The sequence below is a fragment of the Dermochelys coriacea genome, chromosome 4, assembly GCF_009764565.3.
Source record: "Dermochelys coriacea isolate rDerCor1 chromosome 4, rDerCor1.pri.v4, whole genome shotgun sequence".
Classification (NCBI taxonomy): Eukaryota; Metazoa; Chordata; order Testudines; family Dermochelyidae; genus Dermochelys; species Dermochelys coriacea.
This window is the reverse complement of record NC_050071.1, coordinates 64,686,231-64,710,898: the sequence shown is the minus strand read 5'-3', so window position 1 is coordinate 64,710,898 and position 24,668 is coordinate 64,686,231. Positions and strand designations below refer to the sequence as shown.

Here is a 24,668-nt window from a genome sequence, read left to right as displayed (position 1 = left end):
GCTGGAATGTACTTTTAGAAGGCAAACTGTTCACAGGACTTTTCATTGCAGAATTTAAAATAGAAGGGTTTTTTTATAACAAGGTTCATGTAAGTTTGTAGCAGTTCATATGCAAACAGCCTTCCTGTACAGCTAGTCCATTTTCAAAGAGCATTAAGCCTGCAATCAAATATCTAAAATGTGGGGCACACTTAAATCTGGGATGTGAGTTAAAGTACATTAAGAAACGCTGCTTTTACTGAATTCTTTGTTTTAGCATAAGAGATTTACCATGGCCAAGGATGGGGCAAGCTGAATAGGTAAGACTATTTCTATATCTTTGTAGTGCAATAAACTCTGCATTTATGTTTTTTCTTCCTTAAGAGGAGATGACAGTGCTTTTTATTTTATTTGAAGATTATAGTCAGTCATTTAGGAAATGCTATTTTATAGCTTCACAAGAGTATAGAATTAACAATATTTTATCTTTAATGTAGGATTATGAAGCATGTGAACTATTACTGGGCCAGGGTGTATCATTGTTTGATAGTGGAAATGTTCATATTTGAATTGGTACAGTTACTGGGCTGGCTAATGCACTATATTTTAAAACTAACATGAGGCAACAAAAGATGTGGTTTTACTTTGAGGACCTGCCTGTCATAAACATAAGGAGAGGAAAGTCTGGCTTTTCCAAGCTTTCCTCCTAGTGCTGGAGTTCAGTTACTCGGGACTGTAAATTGTAACTTGTGTTCCGTGAGATTGGGGTTTTATTTATCTTTTCATTTTAATCTGAAATCTCTATATGGCAAGTCTCCAGATCAATACCTTATCTTTAGATCTATACAGTGAGAAAGAGAGATGCCACATTCTATATCCATGTGGATAATGGAATATTATTTGCAATTTTTTTCCTTTCACAGCTCACAGAGGAGACTCAGACATTTTGGATCGTGATTCCTTTAACTTTGTTTACACAGTTGATTCCATTCATTCTCTGAAACAAGTCACTTCCCCTGAGCTGGCTGATAAGAGTTTAGCAGTTTGCTGAGGTGGAGTGTCAGAGTCATTAGTATTAAACACATTCCTAGCCACCCCTGTGCACCGCTCGCACTGGAAGCTATTTGGAAAAGAGGAAATAGAGATCTGTGAAGGGAAATCATGCATCATCCTCCTTGCTGGAAACCACTGAAGACTATAAGCTGCTTTCATCATGTGGATTCACCAGAGAAATGACCTTCCTAGATCAGCCAGGCCAAATCATAAACTGGTTTGTTTGCTTGCTGTGCACCCCACGGGTGCTGAGGCTCTGGAGTGGCAGGCGTCCCAGGACCAGGAGGAATCTGCTGCTGGGCATAGCCTGTGTGATATACCTGGGGTTTCTGGTCAGTCAAGTGGGTCACATTTTACCCCAGCACAGAGGGGGACGCCAGAAGGTCAGTTCCAGGAGTCTTCAAGATGCTGGTCAGACACCTTTTCTGGGGATCCCACTGGACGGCACTTTCTCCCCACCTGATCTCCAAGGGCCCCAGATGGGTGGCAATGGGACCTCAGTGCCACCCAACGTGGTGTACATCACACTGCGGTCCAAGCGCAGTAAACCCACCAACATCCGAGGCAGTGTGAAACCCAAGCTGAGGAAGAAGCATGCATTCCCTTTGCCCTATGGGCAGCGCTTTCCAGTAGGTGTCACTGGCCAGGAGGAGGCCTTGTCCCAGCAGCAGGGGCGGACTAGCTACTCCATGGGACTAATGAGGGAAGTAGTAGTTCCAGAGACACCAAAGCACCAACTGAAGAAGCACTGGGATGGAGAGAGTGAAGCAGTGGGCAGGGAACACCGGAGACGTGTTGGGGTTTCAGGAGGTATAAATGTGCAGCCCAAGGCTCGGGAGAGTAATATCAGGATATACAGTGAGAGGTCCCCCTCTTGGCTGAGCAAAGATGATATCGTAAGCATGTGTTTGCTGGCGGATTCCCGGATAGGCAGTGTCCAAGAAGCACCCTCTCAGCATGCAGTCCTACTGGTGTTTGAGAGGAATCCCAGTGCCACAGGAGCAGATTGCAGTCAAGGGTACTGTGGCATCATCAAGAGACCCCTTGATATGAGTGAGGTGTTTGCCTTCCATTTAGACAGGATCCTGGGGCTGAACAAGACCTTGCCTTCTGTAAGCAGGAAATCGGAGTTCATCCAAGGTAACAAATTCACTTGATTTTTAGTTTCCATCTGGGGGACTTCAGTGTGTAGTATTTGGGCAACAGCAGGCTTTAATTTCAGCTAGTCTGAGAACTAACTCTACAGAGCAAAGTTATAAGGAACTTAACCTGGAATATGTGTTTATGTAATTTCAGGGTTCCTCTGCAGTGTAATAGTTCTGTCCTGAAGGATGTAATACACCCAGAGTTTATTAATGCTTCTGGCTGCCTCATAGAATAATAGAGTTATTGAGAGCATACAGACAACATCCTTTCCATAGAAGACTAATTTGAGTGAGGGGAGAAAAGGAAAGATCCTTTTTTACATATCATTTGTAGTGAATATGAAATTATATAGACTGATCAAAATGAAACTGAAGAAGGGCACAGTCTGGAAGTCTCTCAGCACAGTGTTCTGTGCTTCCGAGGTTAGTTTTTACTCTTTCACCTCTGCCACATTTCACTTTCACAAGATATTGCGGAAAACCAGCACTGGAATTCATTTGCCACGAGTAGCAGATAGGGGAGACATTTCTGTTAGCCCAAGCACCTATTGTGGGAGGTCTTGGAGCTCCTTCTTTGAACTACTTTGGCAAAATCCCAAAAGTACAAATGCCTCTGGAAATTAAAACCGAAATTGTGCAGTTACTGAAGTCTCAGTGGTTTCTTCTGTTTGACAACTTAAAGCTCATGACACACCTGTGTCTAGCTAAATAAATACACCTGCTATAGATGCTTCATTGTGGTTGTAGTATGTACAATGCAAATTGCTTTTAACAGAATAGCATATTTTTCTTCTCTTAAAATGAAATTAAGATTATATTTAATAGTTTCAGTGTAAATTGATAAGTCTATCTTTAACATTACTGTCTTGTTAAATGTGTCTTCAGCCTAAATGCTATTTTTATATACACACAGATCATAAGCTGAAAGGGCTGTGTTATATTTTACTGAATCATTGCTATTTGTTTTTGCTGTTCATTTCTTAGTACTGAAGAAGATTATTTTATACAAAATATTTTATAAATCAGCCTGTATTTTATCAAAGAAAGGGTAAAGCAAAAATGTCCTTGCAAAGTTGATGGCAGGAAAAGAACATACGGATCTGTGATTTATCAACACTGTGTAAACCTTCCCTTTGGCAGCCTTTATGACAATATGAATGAATCTCTAGGAATAACAGTTTGGTGGCTTTTGAATATTATTCATAGCAGCAGAGCATGGAAGATGCATTATGCATACTCTATTTTTAGGAACAGGATTTATTGCTATAGAGCTGTCATAAGGAATTAAGGTAGTTCAGCTTCAGGAATTCTGTATAATATGGCTGCACAGATGACAGACTGTAGCCCCCTTGGAAACTGTTATTAGGTTAACTGTAGACTGAATTGCTTAATGTCTTCAGCCTGCAACATCTTTTGGATTGGCTTGGAGAGAGATTCTATTTTCTTCAGCCTCCTTTTCCCTGTAATTGGTTATGTTCCTACAGCACGAAAAGTGTTGCTAGGTAATGAGGAGAAAAAAAGTCATTTTTCCTTTTGGGTCTTATTTCATGTTTTCCAGTTAAAGGACGAGTTCAGCTTCTGGAACAGCCACAGCACCTTACCTCTCTCCATTTCATTAATCTTGAAACATGCTGGATTTCAAATGCCTGCCTTGGTTGCCATAGTTACTTGCTTGAGCTATTTGACTTGGATTGTTAATTAACTACACAAATTTCAGCTGAGAACACCTCATCCGTTGTTCTCTTCTTGTTTAGGAAAGGAATGAAAAATTATTTCAGAAAACAGGATGAACAATTAATGAGCCTGCTCCTGTAGCCTTTACTCATTTGAGTAATCTGTGTGTGGGCTGCCCAAATGATTTCAGTGGGACTGCTTGTGTGAGTAATGATTACTCATGAGAAAGAAAGCAATGCAGGACTGGACTCCTCAACAAGTTCTAAGCTGACATATCCCTTTAGCTTGCCTCAGTCATGATGTAATCAATGTAACAAGACATGCTTGATGTAGCATTAAAATCTTTTAAAAATAGGCTTCACAAAACTGCCATTCATTTTGTCAAAAGCATTTTCAAAGAGGTGCTTTGTAAACCCCCAAATAACTTTGGGTTTATTTTTTATTTCCACAGCTCCTCCCCTGATAGGTGACGGAGAGGCTAGCAAAATACTGTGCCAGAGCTCTCTGCTTGCCACTCCCCTAATCAAAAGTGAACCATTTGCCACAGGTTCAAATTATCCTGTGACATTTCTGCCTTGCCAGAATGGGAAGTTGGGTCACAGTAACTATTTCCTCAATATTCTTTGCCAGTGATTTATCAAAAATAATATGGGCATGGAGACTAAAGGTGGACAAAGTCTTCCACAATTTTGATTTGAAAACCAAGGAAAAATAATTCTATGCATATGCAAATATATATACCACTTTGTTCCCAGTGTTCAAGCAGTAGGTGTTAGCTGGAAGGACTCCTTTGGTACTGAGATATAAATGAGCAAAGCAAGGGCTGAAAAGAAGTGGGAAAATGGCATAAATGAGTGGTAAGGGAATTGGAGTAAATAGTGGATGATACTCCTACATCCAAGCCTTTTGAAGTCAACATCCTAGCGCTGGAAATCTGTGCTTTAGGGTCTGGTAATGTCAGCATGGAGGTGTGGAATTAGGGAGTATCTCATTTACAAGGCATGCTTCCATCCAAACCAAATTGATTTGCAAGCAGAATTCTGTATAGGATATAATGCCTGCCCATTGCAAGCTCCCACAGGTCCACCAGGATGGATCTGGATTTCACCAGGAATCCTTGGACTGCACAGCCTGAAAGCTACATTTCTAGTCTTTCTGTGCTGCCTCAAACACTGTCTCATATACAGGAATGACTTAAGCTTATGCTCAAATAAATTTGTTAGTCTCTAAGGTTCCACAAGTCCTCCTTTTCTTTTTGCGGATACAGACTAACACAGCTGCTACTCTGAAACCTGTCAGGAATGACTTAGACACTGTAAAATTTAACTCATAGAGTTTTTGGGACACTTCTTCCTCCCATTAATTTTTCAGTGGGAAAGACAAAATGTACAAGAGTTCGTCTTTTTAGCAAGGTACCATTAATGATTCATGCAGAGAGGTAGGAAGGGCCCTGGAGAAGGCCACATCACTTCCAGTGCATATCCCAGCTACTCAGTAGCTATTCCACATTCTGCCCTGAGGTTTTCAGGTCATTCCTTGCCCATATCCTGTGCCCCCTTATCTACAAAACAGGCAGGGATACTTACTGAGGGGGGGAGTTGATTGGTGTTAGGGAACAGTCCATCTTACGCAGCACTTTGGCCAAGCAAAATGGCTGCACAGCATGTCCATAGTGAGTTTCTTCACCTGTAGACTGGGGATGTGTCTGTACTGGTATATTTAGGACCCAATCTGTAGTGAAGTAGCAGGATACAGGTAGATTATGAGCTCAATTCTCTCCTGCCCTGGGTTCTGGGGGCTTCTTAGATTTCAGGACCAATCCCAGCACAATTTAAAGGTGCTGCTGAACATCTTTGTTACACTTCTTGCTTAGGGTCTGAGATTCCTATTCAGGATTGCAATGATGGTAACATTCCCTTCTCCACCCCAGATTTTCTGATGTGCTGAAATGGCTCCCCTATCTGTATATGTGGGCTTGATCCTCATATGGCTTGAACTGGCATAGCTCCACTGAAGTCAGAAGGGCTATGCCAGTTTATACCAGTTGAAGATCTAGTCCAATGAATTTTACAGAGTTGTTTTTGCAACAAAAACCTATTTAGAGTGCAAAAGTATTTGATTTTGAGTAGCATTGTTTCTGCTCACTTCATCGCGGGTTATGTGCAAATGGATGCTGGGAATTTGGCACAGATGTGATAGAAAGTTCCATTGATTAGAGTTGTCATGTTTCTTTACTGACCTCTACACAATGAAAAAGATAGCCACAGATTTCCTCTTACACCCAACATACTTAGCATGCTCTTTCCATCACATCAAAAGTTATGAACATTGAGGCACACTCATTATTCATTATCTTATTAATTGTCTCTTTTTTGTACCCATTATCTTATTAATTGTCTCTTTTGTGTGCCCTTGAGTTGTGCTGTGAATTGCTTGCTGTCATATAGCTGGATCTGAGTGAGAGACAAGAGGTCATATTCTCACAACAGTGTGTTACATAAAAATCCAAAACTTATACACCCCCCCCACAGATTCCTTAAAATCTGCATTCACACACAGAAGATTTTCTTCCCTTCCAAGATTTCTCCAAAGTGTATAATGCTTACAGCTAAGATGTGGAAGAAAAAGGGGAAATACTTTAGTCAACACTTTTGAGATCTGTTTAAGTGGCTTACACCATTTCCTTACTGTTCAGAGGGCTACCTTACATGGATAAGGCTTTGCCAGGATAGGTCTACTGGTCCCTAGTGGAGACAGAGCTTGTACCAGCAAAAGGAGGTGTGCTTTTTTTGGGAGGGGGGTTGCCACTGTTGTTAGACCACCTTCCCCAATGATATAAGCTAAACTAGCAAAAGACTCTTTTGCTGATATAAGCCGTGTTGAGGTGTGTCCCTCTTCCCACCAACTTTCATTCTGTTTTTTTTTAATTAACAGACTTTGGGCATGCCACTTACATCAGTCTGTGCCTCCATTACTACTTCCTTTCCTCATGTGGGCTTGGGAGGATACATTTTAATTATATGTATGAGAGAGATTCATATACTACAGTGATGTGGAGCATAGATGTCTCTGGAGAGGATTGCAAGGAGCTGCAGCATCAAAGAGGTTCTAACTCACCTCTCTGCAGCAGCATCTCTAGAATCACAGAATCATAGAATATCAGGGTTGGAAGGGACCTCAGGAGGTCATCTAGTCCAACCCCCTGCTCATAGCAGGACCAATCCCCAACTAAATCATCCCAGCCAGGGCTTTCTCAAGCCTGACCTTAAAAACTTCTAGGGAAGGAGATTCCATCACCTCCCTAGGTAACTCATTCCAGTGTTTCACCACTCTCCTAGTGAAAAAGTTTTTCCTAATATCCAACCTAAACCTCCCCCACTGCAACTTGAGACCATTACTCCTTGTTTTGTCATCTGCTACCACTGAGAACAGTCTAGATCCATCCTCTTTGGAACCCCCTTTCAGGTAGTTGAAAGCAGCTATCAAATCCCCCCTCTTTCTTCTCTTCCGCAGACTAAACAATCCCAGTTCCCTCAGCCTCTCCTCATAAGTCTTGTGTTCCAGTCCCCTAGGAAAGGTTGGGAGCAGAGGCCCAGCAGCAGTCGGAGATAATGGGCTTGATCCTGGAGGTTTCTGAGACATCTCAGCTCCTACCATAATCAACTGAATTTGCACTCAACAGCATGTAGGGTCAGGCCTAGAACTACCTTTTCTTGTTATTCAAACTGGGCCAGAGCCTTGCTTGGTGTAAGTTGACAGGCTTTAATGGGGCTATGCCAATTTATACCATCTGAGGATGAAGCCCCTTATCTGTTTTTACTCACAGCCTTCACATTTTCCGTGCAGCAGCCAGCAATCTGGGTTACTGCTCTCTACTCCAGCTACAAAGACATGCTCCAATAATTCAATTTGTGTTATAAAGTTGAAATGTTTTGTTTTGGTTCATTTTTGTTTCCTGTGAATCACAAAATTTTCCGGTGTTTAACCTTTTTAAAAATCTGAATGGAAATTGGCATGATATTGTCATAACATTAAAATAATAAATAACAGTGAGGTGTTGGTTGTTATGCTGAACCTTTTGGGTGCGCGGAGAGGTGTTTGCTTTGTTTGGAGAGCATTGATATATGTGCTTTGGGGAAAACCCATAAATAATTACATGAACTTTGATTATTGATATAAGGAAAAATAGATCAAATTGAGGTCCCATCAAAATATAATATATTTAACTCTGATATAGAGCTTTTTTCTGGGGGTTTCAAAGATTTTTACAAAGGAAGGTAAAAAGAAAAGGAGTACTTGTGGCACCTTAGAGACTAACAAATTTATTTGAGCATAAGCTTTCATGAGCTATCCAGTGAATGTATCCGATGAAGTGAGCTGTAGCTCACGAAAGCTTATGCTCAAATAAATTTGTTAGTCTCTAAGGTGCCACAAGTACTCCTTTTCTTTTTGCGAATACAGACTAACACGGCTGCTACTCTGAAAGGAAGGTAAGTGTCATTATCCCTATTGCATATACATTTTTTGCAAATAAGAGAAAGCATCACTGAGAGGTCATTTGGCTAAGGTCAAGAGGTAAGTCAGTGACAGAGTCAGAAGTCGAACCCAGAATGAGAGAGTTCTGGGGGACTAGACTGCATATGCAAGATTTGGACCAAGCTTTTCAAATGTAAATTCCCGAAAATTATGTTCCTAAATCCTTATTTAGGCAACAAAATAAGTGTCCTACTTTTTAAAACTGCTGATCACCCATTGACTTCTGGGGAAAAAGAACAGAAAGAAGCTGAATATGACAGGGGAGGATAGTGTAATTATCAGTGATGGTAGCGAAAGGAAAGAGATGGGAGGGCATAAGAGGAAAGATCTGTTCGGGGTTGGAGATGCCTGGTTTAAGAAAACAGGCAAACAGGAGGACAGTTCCAGAGGTGGTTCAAGCTGTACACTGGATTCATTGGAGTGTGATCACCTTGTATGTGTAAGTACCAGGATTTGGCGAAGTTAGAAATATATATGGTCTTTGTGGTATAGCCCATTTTTCTGCTTTTTGAAGCAGATTTCCGAATCAAATTGAGCAGGTTTTTATTCAGTCTAGGATTGCTCAAGGTCATTCTGTCCTGGGAGAATTCAGTAGTATGAAAAGTGCACTGATCTTGTTGGCAGATGATCCTTTGCTAATAATGGGCAAACATCAGTTGTCCTTGCTGATATGTTGTCCTTGCTGATTATTTTAGGTCAGTCAGCATCTTCTGACGTTTTACTGACTCAATTGCGGATCTTGGCAGGACTGGATAGATTCATTCTTAAGTTCTTTGCTCTCAGAACGATGCTGAGAGTGCTATTGGACTCATTGTTCTGAGAGTATTCTCATGTGGGGTGCTACAACTCTCTTTTGTCACCTCTCCGGTTCAATATGTACATGAAGGAAATAGTGAGATGATTTGCTCTGCAATGTAACACATGTCAGGATGGTAGCAATGTGATCATTTGGATGTAGCATAAAATTTGACCACTTTGCCTGCACTTTTTTGCTTACTGCTCAGGACTAACTTACAAAAATTCCAAACCTTTGATCATATTCCAGTAACTGTCATCTAATAACTTGCCATATAAATGTTTCCTTCTTTGCATACAAACATGTAAATTCCTGGCCCCCTTCCCTGCCCCACCTCAAAAAAATTATTCTGCTTTGAAGTGCAACACCGGTATTCAGCCCTGGTTCAGTGACAGGTTTAAGCATCAGGTAAGACATCAGAGTTAGCAACAAGAACTTTTGTACCATTGGAAAGAAAATTATCCCAGTTTTTCCAATAGGATACACAACACTTACTTATAGCCCTGCTGCTCTATATTCTGAGATATATGACTCAAATATGGTGACATTATTATATAGCAAACGGCAGTTTGGGGTAATTTTTAGAGGTTTCTAAAATTGGTATGTGGTGTATTGAGGACTGTGTTGGAATTGCAAGCTACCATTTTAAGAGCAGAGATGGGGGTTTCCCGGTCCTACTTGTGGGGTTGGGTGCTCTGTAACAATGCATCCTATCCAATCAATCTGGAAAGAGCCAGCTTAAAAACAAGATCGTGACAATTTTGCCTCACTGGCTTAGGGATGAGCTTGTTTTCTCTCTCTCTTGTGTGTTATCACTCTGAATTCTAAGAATTAAAGTAGTATTATCTTAACCCTTCCAGCAAAAGTATTTATTTTTTCATCTAGCTTCTCTGTGTGTATGCAATGAACATAACATGATGATCATAATTTCTCTGTCTCTCTCTCTCTGAGCCCTGTACAAATGGATTCATCATATCTAAGGCATCTGGTTTTACATCTGGAGGGATAAGACAAATACTATTTATATACATTTTAAAAACTGATTAAAATATTTCTAAAATGGATTTTCTGTAAAATGTATATTATAGATGAAGAATATATGACACTGTGGGGTTAAATAAAGGTCTTATCAGCACTACTTTGGGATGAACTGTATGACTCATTGGCAAGGACATATTGCTCATGAATGTTAAAGCCAAAGTCATGCCACATCCTCATATGGTCTATCTATAACCTTTCTATTTACAGCTGTGAAATCTTATATCTGTTGGACTAAAACTCTAAAGATGACAAAATAAATCCACTTTTTGGTTAAACTCCAGGATTTGCCTTATATATTTGCCTTAGAAAGGGAGAAACACTGGGCTAGATCCTCACCTGGTGAAAATCAACATTGCTTCATTAATTTACCCCAGCTGTGGATTGGATGTCAAATTTTTAAAACCGATTTAATAGATAGCCTCCAAAGGTAGAGTGACTTTTAAGCAGACAGCTCTTGTTGCAAACAGAAAGCAGTTCTTCTCAGACATTGAAGAGAACTATAATGTCTAGGGTTTTTCCTTTTCTGTGGTGGCTGTGTTCAGATGTGGAATATGACCACATAAACCAACGGATGTGAAATTATTGGGGCTTGGTAGCTTTTTCCTGCCACATCTGAAATGTCTTCTTTAAAAACAAATGCTGTAATTAGTGATGCCAGAGACAATGTCTAAAGAATTATCAAGTTCTTTTAGTTTCCAATATAAGAGAATTATTCATATATGCTAATGATTCTATTTTGCCTCTTCTCAGATGGTCTGCCATGTCCTGTTATTCTCTGGGATTCCTCATTGGCTCCGACAAATAATAGGGCCCATTCGTCAGTGAGGCTAAATTGGGGGGCCTATCAGCAGCTATTGAAACAGAAATGCTGGCAGAATGGCAAAGTGCCCAAAGCTGAATGGGGCTGTACTGAGATCCATCACCATGAGTGGTCAAAGATGGCACTCTTTGATTTTCTTCTGCAGGTAAGAGAACAATGTAAAATGTTTACTGTACACAAAGAATACCAGTCTTTGCAAGATTTATTTGAGCACCAGTCTGGTTAAGGATAAACAATTTCCACAGATATGTCCAATGATAAAATTCACTCTGGGTTGCAATTTCGCAGAAGGGGAGTATTTAAAAAGATGGTTTTAGTTTTTGTCTTTAATGAGAAAGGTATGTGCTTGTGCTCCTTTGGCTTGTTTCTAGTACACTGTACAACCCCAAAAGATAAAAGACAATAGTTCAGATTCTGCACTGCCTTGCACTTTGTGTATTCATTTATACTTGTGGAAAGTGAGTATAAACTGCTGCCATTCTGGTAGCATTTTACATGCACTTTGTACAGGTGTAAATGAATATACAAAGGTATGAGGCACTGGAGAGTCAGGACCTCTATTATTGAGTCATGGGGACAGATCCTTAGTTGATGTGACTTATTTTCGTTCCACTTAATAGAACTTACCTGCTGAGGATCTGGCCCTAACTTATTTTGCAGTGCCAGTCTCACATGCTCTTGAGAAAGGCAGAGAATCACCTGCAGTGACACCAGTTTCTTCATTTCCCCTTCTCCAGCAAAAGGCTGCTGTTACTCAGCCATAGATGTGAGGATCTCATTGGTCTTATGTCTTCCTGTTAATGTTTTAAAAAGAATAAATGATATTCCTCCTTCAGCCAAGAGGACATCAAGTGATATAACATGAGCCCCCAGTGTGAAGATGTGGCCAAAATGGCTAATGCGATCTTTGGATGTATAAACAGGGGCATATTGAGTAGAGTAAAGATATTTTACCTCTGTATTTGGCACTGGTGCAACCACTGCTGGAATACTGCGTCTGTTTCAGGTGTCAACAAGTCAAGAAGGATGTTGCAAACTTGTAGAGCGCTCAGAGAAAAGCAACAAGAATTATTTAAAAAATTGAAAATATACCTTATATTGACAGACTCAAGGAGGTCAATCTTTTTAGTTTATCAACAAGAAGGTTGAAAATTTAGGAACGATTTGATCCTGACATATAAATACCTCCTATGCACACAACTGAAATTTGATAATAGAGGGCTCTTCATTGTAGCAGGTAAATATAACAAGATACAATAGCTGGAAGTTGAAGCAAGACAAATTTAGACTAGTAATAAGACACATTTTTAATAGTGAGGGTGAATAACCACTGGAACAATTTACCAAGGATTGTGGTGGATTCTCCATCAATGGAAATTTTTAAACCAAGATCAGATTTTTTTTTTCTAAAAAAGATGCTCTAATTCAAGCAGGAATTAATTTAGTGAAGTTCTGTGGCCAGTGTTATACAGGAGGTCAGACTAGATCACAGTCATCCCTTCTGGCTTTATAATCTATGTAGTGTGTATGCACTTTTCACACATCCCTAGGATTTCACAATCAAGTGCGCAAATACAAAATGGGAAACCGGCTATGAAGGAGTACTGTAGGAAAGGATCTGGAGGTTATAGTGGATCACAAACTAAATATGAATCAACAATGTAACATTGTTCTAAAAGAGTGAACTTCATTCTGGGATGTATTAGTAGGAGTGTTGTAAGCAAGACAAGAGAAACAATTTTTCCACCGTATTCAGGACTGATTAGGCCTCAACTGGAGCATTACGTCCAGTTGTGGGCACCACACTTCATGAAAGGTGTGGATAAATTGGAGGAAGTCCAAAGGACAGCAACAAAAATGATCAAATATCTAGAAAACATGGCCTATGAGGAAAGATTGAAAAAAAATTGGGTTTGTTTAATCTGGAGAAGAGAAGACTGGGATGGTAGAGAACATGGTAAGTCTTCAAGTACATCAACATTTGTTATAAAAAGGAGAATGATAAATTATTCTCCTTCTCCACTGAGGACAGGACAAGAAGTAATGGGCTGATGTTGCAGCGAAGGAGACTTAGGTTAGACATTGGGAAAAACTTCTTAACTGGAAGGGTAGTTAAGGATTGAAACAAATTACTTAGGGAGACTGAGGAATCGCTGTCATTGGAGGTTTTTAAGAACAAGTTAGACAAACATCTGTCAGGGCTGGTCTAGATTATACTGAGTCCTGCCTCAGTGTAGGGGACTGGTCTAGATAAATATTGAGGTCCCTTCTAGTACTGCATTTCTATGATTCTATAATTGTCCCCATTATTTTGCTAAGTAAAATATTGCTATGAGCTAGACCCAGTTCTTATTACATGCTAACCTGAAAAGTGAAACTTGAGTAATTTCTACTGGCATCAAAAGTGTTTATTGCTCCTACTCATTTTCCTTGCAGTGAGCTACTTGTGGAGTAAGGTACTTAATCCCATGAGTTAGTTTGATTACCACAAACCCCTTTGAAATCAGTGGAAAGACTCCCATTGACTTAATGGGCTTTGGTTCAAATTTCAGTCTCAAAGATTTCAAGCCTATTCTAACAAGTGACTGAATAGTTTCATAATCAGAAATAAAGTACTCCCTAGCAGCTCAATCCCTTTCATTAATCATTTGTTTCCTCTCAGAAGTGATTTGAAGTTAAAATAGAAGACTGGGGTAGGTTTCAAACACCTAGCACCAAATCCTGCTCTTAGCAAAGAAGGCAGTAGCTAAGAGTAGACATGAACCAAATTTACAAACCTGATTGCCAACTCTTCATACACAGCTCAAAGGTAAACTGGAGATAAGGCACCGGATAACAAAAACTTAAGGATTATGTAAGCCATGGCTTGTCAATGGAGATCAGGCAAATTACATTACATGACCATGGACTGTACAATCATAACCTTAGTCCTTAACACAGACAGGCACACACACACAAAGGATAGATGATAGGAACACTTCACAGATCAACTCGTGCCTTTACCTAGTCCATTCACAGCAGTCCATGTCTTGACTTAGTCCATTTACTTCATCTTTGTAGCAGGGCTACTATTTCCTCCCCTTAAGCCTGGTCCCTCTGTATACAAGATATGTTTTTTTCTGCCATGTAACTTGGTGGATCAAAAGGGGCTGGCAGTTTGTTCCATACTGACTGAAGTCTGGATGATGATAGATTTTCCCAGTGTGAGAAGTCCACTTAAAACCTTGATTGGTGAATGAAGATTTGGGTTTGTGTGAAGAAACAGGACAGCCACTAGCAGTTATAACAGGGGTAGTCTGAAAAATGAGATTGCCCCACTTAAATTAGGATTTAGGGCAACATCCTAACCCCACAAAAGACTAAACTTCTGATCCATACTAGTACACCAGTGCAAAAGAGTACTAAAGGTATGTGTATCCATCACCACCACAACCGTTTGGAAAAGATTTTCTTACATATATACATTATTCTTACATTAATACATATATTAATCCTTGCATTAGACCACCTAATATGTGTTTTCCATCTCTGATTTCCATGATTCTTTTTACGCTATGCACAATAGGCTGCTCTCCATAATTCTTCCGTCCTCAGTATGCAACCCATGAAATCCAATGAACAGGTGTAACTAAAGGAATAATTTGGCCAACTATATTTTAAAATCATACTTTGACCAAATATAATCTCATGGACTAGACTATAATTGACCACTGAACAGGCGTGCAAGGAGTGGGAGGGCTCAAGGAGACTTACCCTCCTTATGTTTCCACATTTTAGGGTTTAGTCATAATCTTAGCCCTTGCAACTAGTTGAGCACAATGAGAATTAGGGATAGCAGCACTGGACACCTCAAAACTATACTTTCCCACCTCTTCCTCACATTGGCCAACAGAAGTGCTTGGATGTGGAGGGAACTTCATGATACACCCTCTTATGAGGTGGCACATCATTCATTTTCTCCTACATAATATGGAGATGTGGGTACACTGTTTCTCCAGGAGGTCCTGTTAGTATAGTGTATGTCTGCACTTCCCCCACCAGGCACCTGCATCTAGAAGCTACAATAATCCCTGTTTATATGCAGCATTTCCTCTCACATACAATTCAACATTCTAGAAAGTCATGTTTTTTAAAATGTAGAAACCATTGCATTTGCTTAGACACCATCTATCTCTGTCCTTCACAAGTTTTTGTTTTTGATGAGGATGAATGGATGTTTCACTTTTTGAGTTATATTTATGCAACACTGCTTGTGGTAATTATAGAATGGGAATTTTCTGCCTAAAATAGGTTGTCACTTGTGTAATGACTCCATCCTCAGTCCTATTACGAGTGAGTAATGCTTGTAATCTGATATAAAGTCATATGTGGATTATATTGATCCTAAACATAGCAATAACCCTATAGGAATAGCACAGTGTGTGTCAGAGCATTTTAAATGGCTTTTGATTTGTTAATCTAAAAGTGCTAATGTGTTCACATTTAATGGTGTAAAAGATAGCATTTTTCCTATGCTGATGCACAGAAGTATTGATTAATTTTTAATTTTAGTATCTTTTTGAGTAAAGACTGCAATTTAGCAATGAACATTATGTTATCTCTGCTGTTATCCAGAAATAAATGTTAACTAATAGATGAGATGCAGCAGGCTTGAGCCATTCATGAAATAAAAAGGAAGCAAATCACTTTTACAAGGCAGGCTACAAATCTGGGGTATCCTACACTTCCAACAAATGCCCTGCCAATTGTCAGAAGTATATGCCAATCAGCTGAATAAGTGTTTGAGAGATCTGCTCATTCTGGATGATTCATACTTTCTCAGGATGTACTTGAACATACAACTATCTTTAGAGACATTTCAACAGGAGAACACAGATACCTGAAAAATCCATTAAAGGGACAGATGAACAAGGGAACCTGAGGTGATATGACCAACATAATGGGTTGTATTCATCACTAGTAAAAGTGATCAATGTTCTCGTAAAAGTGATCAAAGTGATCAATGTCCATTGCATGTAAATGGGCCCAGAAGCCTTCAGTTGACTAGTAATTCTCTAACTGCTTTGCAAGTATTGCATTTGAGTATTAATGTCTGAGCTATTCCAGTACTAGTAAGCAGATTGGTTTGCCTGAATAACTTGTATCAAACATGTTGATACTCACTTGTTTTCTACTTGTGCAAGAGATGGTGACTGGCTACCCTTTATCCACTTTTAGGTTTTCCTGATCCTAGCCATTGCCAGCTAGCTTGCCCTTGATCCCTCTTAAGTTGGAAATCTTCTTACTTTGATTATAGAAAAAAGTATCTTAACTAAGAGCCTGATACCTCTTATTCACCTGAGTACATCATATAAATTGCACAAATAGTCACATGTACTGTAGAGTATGGCGTATCTGTGTAAGGACTTCCTGAGTTGAGTCCTAGTAAAGTAACTAGTAGCACAAGTGGTACTAAAAATCAAAGGAGTAAATTTCTGTTTGTGGGAAGATTTTGTGTAATACTGTAAGTTTGAGTTTGAACTGAGATGAAAGATGCAGAGAAATTGGAGGGAATTCAGAGAACAAGGGACAGTAGTTGAAGGGATTAATGAGGAAAGATTAAAATAAGTCAGTATGTGTAGCCCAGTTAAATGATGACTGGAGAGGTATGAGGTATGGTAACAGGTTACAAGTAGCTGAAATGTGTAAATGTCAAGAAAGCAGGGGTATTGTGTAGGGTGTTCCTGGTAGATATATGAAGGATTGATGGGATGACCCTGATCAAAGAGAAAAATATTTAAAATTATAATATTAATTATATTTAAAAATATTAATTAATATCTGCATATCAAGAAAAGTATGCAAGGAGTGCACTCTGCTAGACCATGGAATAGTTTTTTTTCAAGTAAAATCTTCACCATGTGAGTTATTTAAAACTAGATAAATATATTAGATACACAAAATATAAAAATACATCAGCCAAACTAAAACATTAAAGTTGCAAAGTCAAGCACTCAAAAGTGAGGACATGTCAAATTTAGAGTTGTCTGAATCTTAATTCAGACCCCTTGTGCATATGCATTTTGACACAATCTATAATTACATAAATACAAAGTAAATGGACACTTTTTAACCTTTACTTCGGTTCCCTCTCTGTAAAATCAGGATAATAATATCACCTCACCTCACTGGCATGTTAGGAATATAAATTCATGTTTTGTAAAACACCATGTCCATGAGGAAATTGATAATTCTGAACTCACAACAGGGTTTGACTAATGTACAGTAAATCAGGCCTACGGCCACAACTCGAACAATGACGGTAAAAAAAAATATTGAATAGCTACTCATTTAATTGATCGCCATCTGGCCTGTGCACGGAATGAGACAGCAGTCTTATGGAAAAAATAGTATGTAGAAGAAAACTGTATCATAATGCATTTGCAAAACAAGGCTGAATTAAGGCTGCATAGGCAACCTTCATTCTCAAAAAGAAAAGGAGTACTTGTGGCACCTTAGAGACTAACAAATTTATTTGAACATAAGCTTTCATGAGCTACTGCTCACTTCATCAGATGCATTTGGTGGATCCAATTTGTTAGTCTCTAAGGTGCCACAAGTACTCCTTTTCTTTTTGCGAATACAGACTAACACGGCTGCTACTCTGAAACCTTCATTCTGGCATTTCTTAACTGTTGAGTACTTCACTTTGCCTATAACACACTATATGATGCAATCCTTTCCTTAGTGTACTTAAGTCTGTATCAGTTCTATTATATTCCAGCTCAGAGAATTAAAAAAGATGCTGCTTTCTGAAAAATCTTGGGTTTGATTTCTCCATTCTGTTACTCAGGTTTGACACAGGTGTCACTCCATTGATTTTTTTAAAATAGAGTTACACTGGTGCAAGACTGGAATAACAGAGGAGTGAATCAGGACCTATGGGTATAACATGGAGACTAGGAAATGGGTTTTAATAATAGATGAACTGTGGATGATCAATACTGAGCTCTTCCCTCTCCCCGCTGCTGACTTTAATTAAGCTTGCTCTGTATTCATGATGCTGGGGCGCTGTTTAGTAAGAAATGATAGTTTTTTCCAAACTCTGACAAGTCTAAGTAATCGGTGGCCTGGATGCACAACAGGAGTTAGGCATGGTGATGCTGAGCATCACAGTGCCTAACTTTGATTTTCTAGTTGCCTATATATGTGATTCACAAAGCCCAAATTTGTTACTTAAGCTCCTATACAATGAATGGGGAGAGATAGGAGCCTTTATGTGATTCACAAAAACCATCACATTAGGTAGGGAGTCATGTAAGCTAGCCAATGGGATATGCTGACAAGAGAGGTGTGTGGTAAGCATCCCCTCCCCCATGAGATAGGTGCTTAAGTCCAAGCTGCAGGGAGTCACCTATCGCTGCTAGCATTTCACAGCTGGGGACCCACTTTGGAATTAGGTGCCTATGTCATTTTTGCAAGAAGCCAGCGGGGTAGTGAAAGGAAGCCAACATTCCTTCCCTCATAGCTCTTAGTTCAGTGCTTAGAGTACTCATCTGGGATGTGGAAGGCCTCTGATTCAAATCCCCCTTCCCCTGCATGTGCCACCTCACAGGTGAGTGCTCTGACCATTGGCTGTGGGATATTCTGATGTGAGGCTCTCTTTGTCTCTTCTGTGATGCTGTCACATTCTAGATTAAATAATTAAAGAGTCATTTGGGACAGAGAGGGAGAGAGAAACATGAGTGACTCAGTAGCTTGGAGGTTAGAGCGCTCACCCGGGATGTGGGGAATCTAGTCCTCTTGCTCCAATAACTCTTTATTTAGCCATAGTGGAACAGCTTCAAAAGAGAGACTTACTGAGCACCTCAGCATAGCCCAGTGGTTAGACCACTCACCTAACAGGTAACAGATCCCTGTTCAAATTCCTTCTCCCCTTCATGTGGCTGGCAGACTCTCATTGGTGGTCTCCCACATCCCAGGTAGGAATCATAACCAGGGCTAAAAGTTATGAGGGAGATCTTGCTTCTCTCTCCTTCCCCCATCTGTATTATGTGAATTTGCCTAAGTGTGCTCAGTCACCTTCATGTTTCAGAGTAGCAGCCGTGTTAGTCTGTATTCACAAAAAGAAAAGGAGTACTTGTGGCACCTTAGAGACTAACAAATTTATTTGAGCATAAGCTTTCATGAGCTACAGCATCGGAATGCATGAAGTGAGCTGTAGCTCACGAAAGCTTATGCTCAAATAAATTTGTTAGTCTCTAAGTCACCTTCATGTGACTCAGCTGATTGAACACCTATGCTCTGGGGTTAGTCAATTGCTCTGGGGCTAAGGTGGCAGATAGGCAACTAGGTGCCTAAAAAAAGCAGCAGTGTGCATGCTCACATGCAGAAATGTAGGCTTCTGAGGACCTTCCATCTTAGCTTAGGTGCTAAGTTTAGGTGCCTACAAGGTTCAGTGGGCATTTTGGTCACCACAGTGGAACCTAAGACTGGGACTTGGGCACCTAGTTCCTTTTCTGCATCCAGGCCAGTATATCTAAGAGTCAAACTTTGCATCCTGTTGCGTTTCACTTTGGTCATCTGTTATATTCATTTCCAGGTCTACAATCGACTGGACAGAAATTGCTGTGGGTTCAAACCTCGCAAGGAGGATTCCTGTGTTCAGAAAGGACTGAAGCAGAAATGTGAAGATCAAGACTCTGTTGACCTGACACACATTATTCAGAGAAGGCATGACCCTAGGCACTTGGTCTTTATAGATAATAAAGGTTTCTTTGATAGAAGCGAAGACAATCTGGATTTCAAAATCTTACAAGGAATTAAAGAGTAAGTTTTAGGATATCCCTACAAATTTGCACAGGTTCAATAGGCTTTTCCTAGCTCTTCATTTAGGATCAGAGTCTCTCCTCTCTCTCTCCTCAACACACAGCCTGAGTGAAAGGGCTGTGTGCTGAGGATGTCCCCAGGGGTTAGGAGGTTGTGAATGGGACGAGGACACTTTCTTTTCTTTCCCCACCCACAAAGAAGACATTGTTGCAGTAGCCCCAGTGTCTCTTCTTTGTCTCCTCCACATGGAAATTTGACTAAACTAAGGTACGGGTATAAATACTTTTGTGTCCAGGCAGATATTATTATTACTTGGAGCGCCACACGTATGCTAGGTGCTTTATAGAACAGATATGGCAAGATCCTTGCCACCAAAGGCATGACTGACAAAAGGGGGTGAAGGAGAAAGAAGGATGGGGGGGGTGAGATCAATAAGCTTATCTAGACTAGGAAAATCTGCACCAGTCTAACTTCACTGGTGTCATTACATGGTGGAAACCTCTAATGTAGACACTCTGCAGATGAGTAAGTTACTGCAATAAGCCCCCAACATAGAAACACCACATGCTATCAGTTACTGGAATAAATTGCATCAATGCAAGCCCCATTTATATAGATTGCCAGGCATTTACATCTGAAGTTCACGCTGCTTTAAAAGAAAACAAAACAAAAAGAGGAAAAAAACCCATTATAAACAAGGGCCCTAAAATGCCATGATTACTTAATTAGGGCAAGTGTTTATTGTGGTGGAATTATGTTTCTTCTTCACTTTAAAGCAATATAAATAAAAGGTATCTTTGACTGACTTCTGTGGGTATTTCAAAAGAAGTTAATCTTGAAGGGGAATCTGATTGAAAAGCAGATGTGCAGTGGCTATTAGCATTTTTGACAATAGTTAATGTTTTTTTGCTGAGCTGCTCTTGGGCCAGTTAATATTTCGCAAATATGTCCCGTGTACAGTTATAACTGCTATTGATATGTGAAATTTCAAACAATCTAGACTTTTTTTTAAAAAGCCTGGAAATTTTAGGATAGTTTTGAATAATGTGGGCCTGATTCATTGGCACATTTGGGTCACTCCTGTGGTTGAAAACTGCCTTAACTGGACATTGGAGGGTCTGAATAGGGGTCTCATTAGATGATGTAGAGTTTCCATAGCAGCTCTTACAGAATGTGGGGTGTGGCCAGGATATCTCTGTGCCTGATTGATCCCTAGCAGCCCAGGTAGCTCCCGAATCAGGGAGTGCACCCATCTATAAACACCCCATCCTGAGCTGTTCAGCTGGTTGGCTAGAATGGAGAATCAGTGACAATATCAGTGATTATGACCCCAACTCACCAAAGTGCTGAGGTGTCTAACTTTAAGCATGTCAGTAGAAATAAATGGGACTGTGTACATACAGCTAAGCATGCACTGAAATACCTTGATGAATCCATGGAATTGGTTGTTAAACCACAACATTAATATTGTAGTTCAGAGTGATGCCAAGGCTAATAAACTTCTATATGCTTTTTAGGTTCCCTGAATCTGCAATTTCAGTGCTGAAAAGCCAGCGCTTGCGAGAGAAGCTTCTTCAGTCTCTGTTCCTTGACAAAGTATATTGGGAGAGCCAAGGAGGTCGCCGAGGAATTGAAAAACTTATTGATGTGGTAGAAAGGCGTGCCAAAATTCTTCTTACCTATATAAATGCACATGGAGCCAAAGTATTACCCATGAATGAATGAAAGTCTTTTTTCCCTAACTCTAAGAGTTACAGTTATATAAGGCAAGAACTTATGGCAAAATTTCTTTTTCTTTTAAAATTCTTTTAATTTCCAAAACATAACAGTAAACTGGTAAGCCTGGATTTTTTTAGACATTTGAAAAAAAATGTTATATAGTATAAAAGTGCCAGTTCTCTAACTTTCTCTAAAATCTTTCTTAAATGCATTTATTGCTGTGTTCTTCTAACAAAGATGTCTAAGCGTGTAATAAACAATGCAATAATTTAATACAAATATTGGATTCTCAATCTTCTAAACTTTCTTTTATTCTCTCAGTTAAGGACAGATCTGTCTCCACTGGATTCTTTTACCAGGTATTTTGTAATTAAGAGTGGGATTTTCAAACACACTCAGCCTTGGACAACTGCTCTTAGCGAAGTCAATGGAAGTTTTAGCATTGATTTAAATGGGAGCAGACCTTAAGCCAATGCTAAGCACTTTTGATTGAAAGTCCCAGTCTCAAAGTATAACCACACCTCTAATAGAGAACATTAATTCAGGGAGTTGCAGTCTTTCTTTTTTTGTTTCTTTAGAACACACAAACTTCCAGTATCTCCTATGGCTGGTATTTTTTTATTGCATATGTGATATTGTGAGATCTAGGGACCAAATTCAGTTCTTTGGAAAGCAGGTATAACTTCCATTGAAGACAATGGAAGTTTGGCCTTGTTGACACTTAAAACAGGTCAAAGAAAGAATCTAAGTTTTGCCTGGAAACAAGAGTCCCATGACACTTTGCAGTTAAGATAACTTTAAGGAGTGAAATTTTACTGAGCAGTAACCGTTAGCATATTTTGAAATTGCGGCAACAGATATTTTAGTAACATTAAACACAAAAGTGTGGAAGAGGTATAACAAATATCATTACCCCAACAAAGGAAATAAATAATAACTAACCATAAGGAGTTGAGGTAGTTGGAAAGTTACAAGGGAACAGAGAACTTAGAAAATAACCTAAGATAAGAAGAATGTACCAAAAGGAATAAATAAGGGTTGGAATGATAAACAATAGAGTAATAAGGATATAATTACCCTAAGAAATCAAGAGAAAGTAAGACCATCTGGAGATTGAACGCAGGCTGTCAGAGAACTAAGGGAAGGTCTTCTGCAGTAGTTGGTAACTATGTCTTTACTAATTGTTAAATCAGTAAATCCAATCAAAGATGACTTATTGGAGGGTTGTTAATTATTAAACTAATCCAGATTTGAAAGAACCTCTCTCATTAAACATATAAACATATAATCACAGTTAAAATTTTTATCAATTACTGGGGTAATCAATTAATTAATAATTTATCAATAACCAATTATCAATAACCTGCTTATGCCAGCACTTGGGAAGGACAAATACTTCCTCCCTAATGACTTATTTGGACCGAATATGATTTTTTTTGGTCCCCAGATTGTCCAGATTGGTCTGCACATTGTTTGTGCCATTTTTTGAGCATAGTAAATATTTTCCATTTAAATTGTTGGTACTTATGGATCACATGCTAGGTTTCTATTCCCTGTTGGACTGAATCCAACTCTAAGAATCAGATTTCCAGTGCAGCTAATGGTGATTATAAATTCAATATTAACTTTGTGTATAGTCTGCTATATTAGAGTACGTATTTTTGTTTCTGCAAATGTTCCTGGCAATAAACTCATTTTCTAGAATTCTGACAGAAAGCAAACACAGAAGGGGAATGAATGTTAAAATTAGAACAGAAAATGTTGTTTCTAGTATTCTCTTAGCTCTAAATGTAGCCTCTGGTGTTCCATTAAGAATGTCCACTGTTCTTCAAGAAGATACTTTGTAATTAGAGATGGGACGAATCATAAAACATCAATGGAGCATATCCTCAGCTGGTTTATATTGTAGCTGTGTTGACTTCAAAAAGCTATGACAATTCACACCAGCTGAAGATCTGTCAGAAGTATTTCTGAATAGAGGGGTATTGGGAAAATGAGACATTGTTCACCATTCATTTTGAATAAGACTTTTCCTAGGTCTTAATGTGCTTCCAGGGATAAAACATAAATCAGTGTTGAATACCATAACCCTATAGCTGCCTCCTAGTACTCAACAGACATTCAAGAAAGTTTTTTTTCTTTGGAAGTGTATGAAGGTATTGGGGCATGTTATATGTTTCTATACATACCCATCTCTGACAATGTATGTACAATAGTATTTTTGCTTTGTGAGAAATTTAAATACTGTTGTATGGGTTTTTTTAATTAAAAAAAGTTTTAAATGAGTTGAATTCCATCACTTACAGCTGATGCTACTCTCATTTAACACAGTGTAAATCAGAAGTAATGTCAGTGGAGTTCTGCTGGCATGAGAGGAAAATCAGGCCCTCAATTATGCATTAACTTATGGACCAGATGAACCAAAGCCTACGGAAAGGTTGTGATCAAGGAGGAGAAATAAATGGAATTCAGAGAGGATTTTGGTTTTTTTTAATGGACTCATAGGTGCTGGAAGAAGGGGTGCTGCGGGTGCTGCTGCAACCAGGGGTTCTGAAAAAATGTGTAGAGTGGGGAAGCTGAGAGCCAGTGAACCAGACTGCAAACCCTGTATATAATGGAAACAATTTCAAGACAGGGGATGCAGCAGCATCCCCAGCACCCCGAATTCCAGCACCTATGGCCACACCACATACAGGGTTTACAGTTTTGTTCAATGGTTCTCAGCACTCCCACTATACAAATTTTCCAGCATCCCTGAATGAACTCATCGTGTTTTTTGCTATTGCTCTCTGTATGGTTCTGTTTCCCTGGATACTATCCAATGCTTGTGTGTGCATGTGCGTGTGCGTGTGTGTGTGTGTGTGTGACACATTTTGTATATTTTGCCAAATGCAGTGTCAATACCCTAAGCAGCTTCCACAGGGTGTAAGGTTTCTATCAGGCTAATGACACTGCCAGTGCTAACTTCTCCAAACTGGGTGAGGGAGGATAGAGAGTGAGTGGAACCATGGCTAGCCACACAGGGGAGTAGACATTACTCTTTCCAAGGGCGATTAACAGCACTCTTTGAGATGCAGGGATTCAAATACTGTGTCTA

General features: G+C 39.5%; 1 protein-coding gene across 1 annotated transcript; it reads left to right on the top strand.

The window, feature by feature from the left end:
- On the top strand, nt 1–23,853 carry GASK1B (golgi associated kinase 1B). The gene is made up of 5 exons (XM_038399998.2): nt 1–299; nt 903–2,172; nt 10,975–11,189; nt 19,626–19,852; nt 21,370–23,853. The coding sequence occupies exons 2-5, from the start codon at nt 1,212–1,214 to the stop codon at nt 21,575–21,577; spliced, it is 1,611 nt and encodes a 536-aa protein (XP_038255926.1). The 5' UTR covers nt 1–299; nt 903–1,211; the 3' UTR covers nt 21,578–23,853.
- The last annotated feature ends 815 nt before the right edge of the window (nt 23,854–24,668 follow it).

Coding starts and splice junctions, on each gene's coding strand:
- GASK1B (XM_038399998.2), top strand. CDS start 1,212: ATGACCTTCCTAGATCAGCCAGGCCAAATCATAAACTGGTTTGTTTGC. Junction 2,173..10,974: donor GAAATCGGAGTTCATCCAAG/GTAACAAATTCA, acceptor GCCTCTTCTCAG/ATGGTCTGCCATGTCCTGTT. Junction 11,190..19,625: donor TCTTTGATTTTCTTCTGCAG/GTAAGAGAACAA, acceptor ATTCATTTCCAG/GTCTACAATCGACTGGACAG.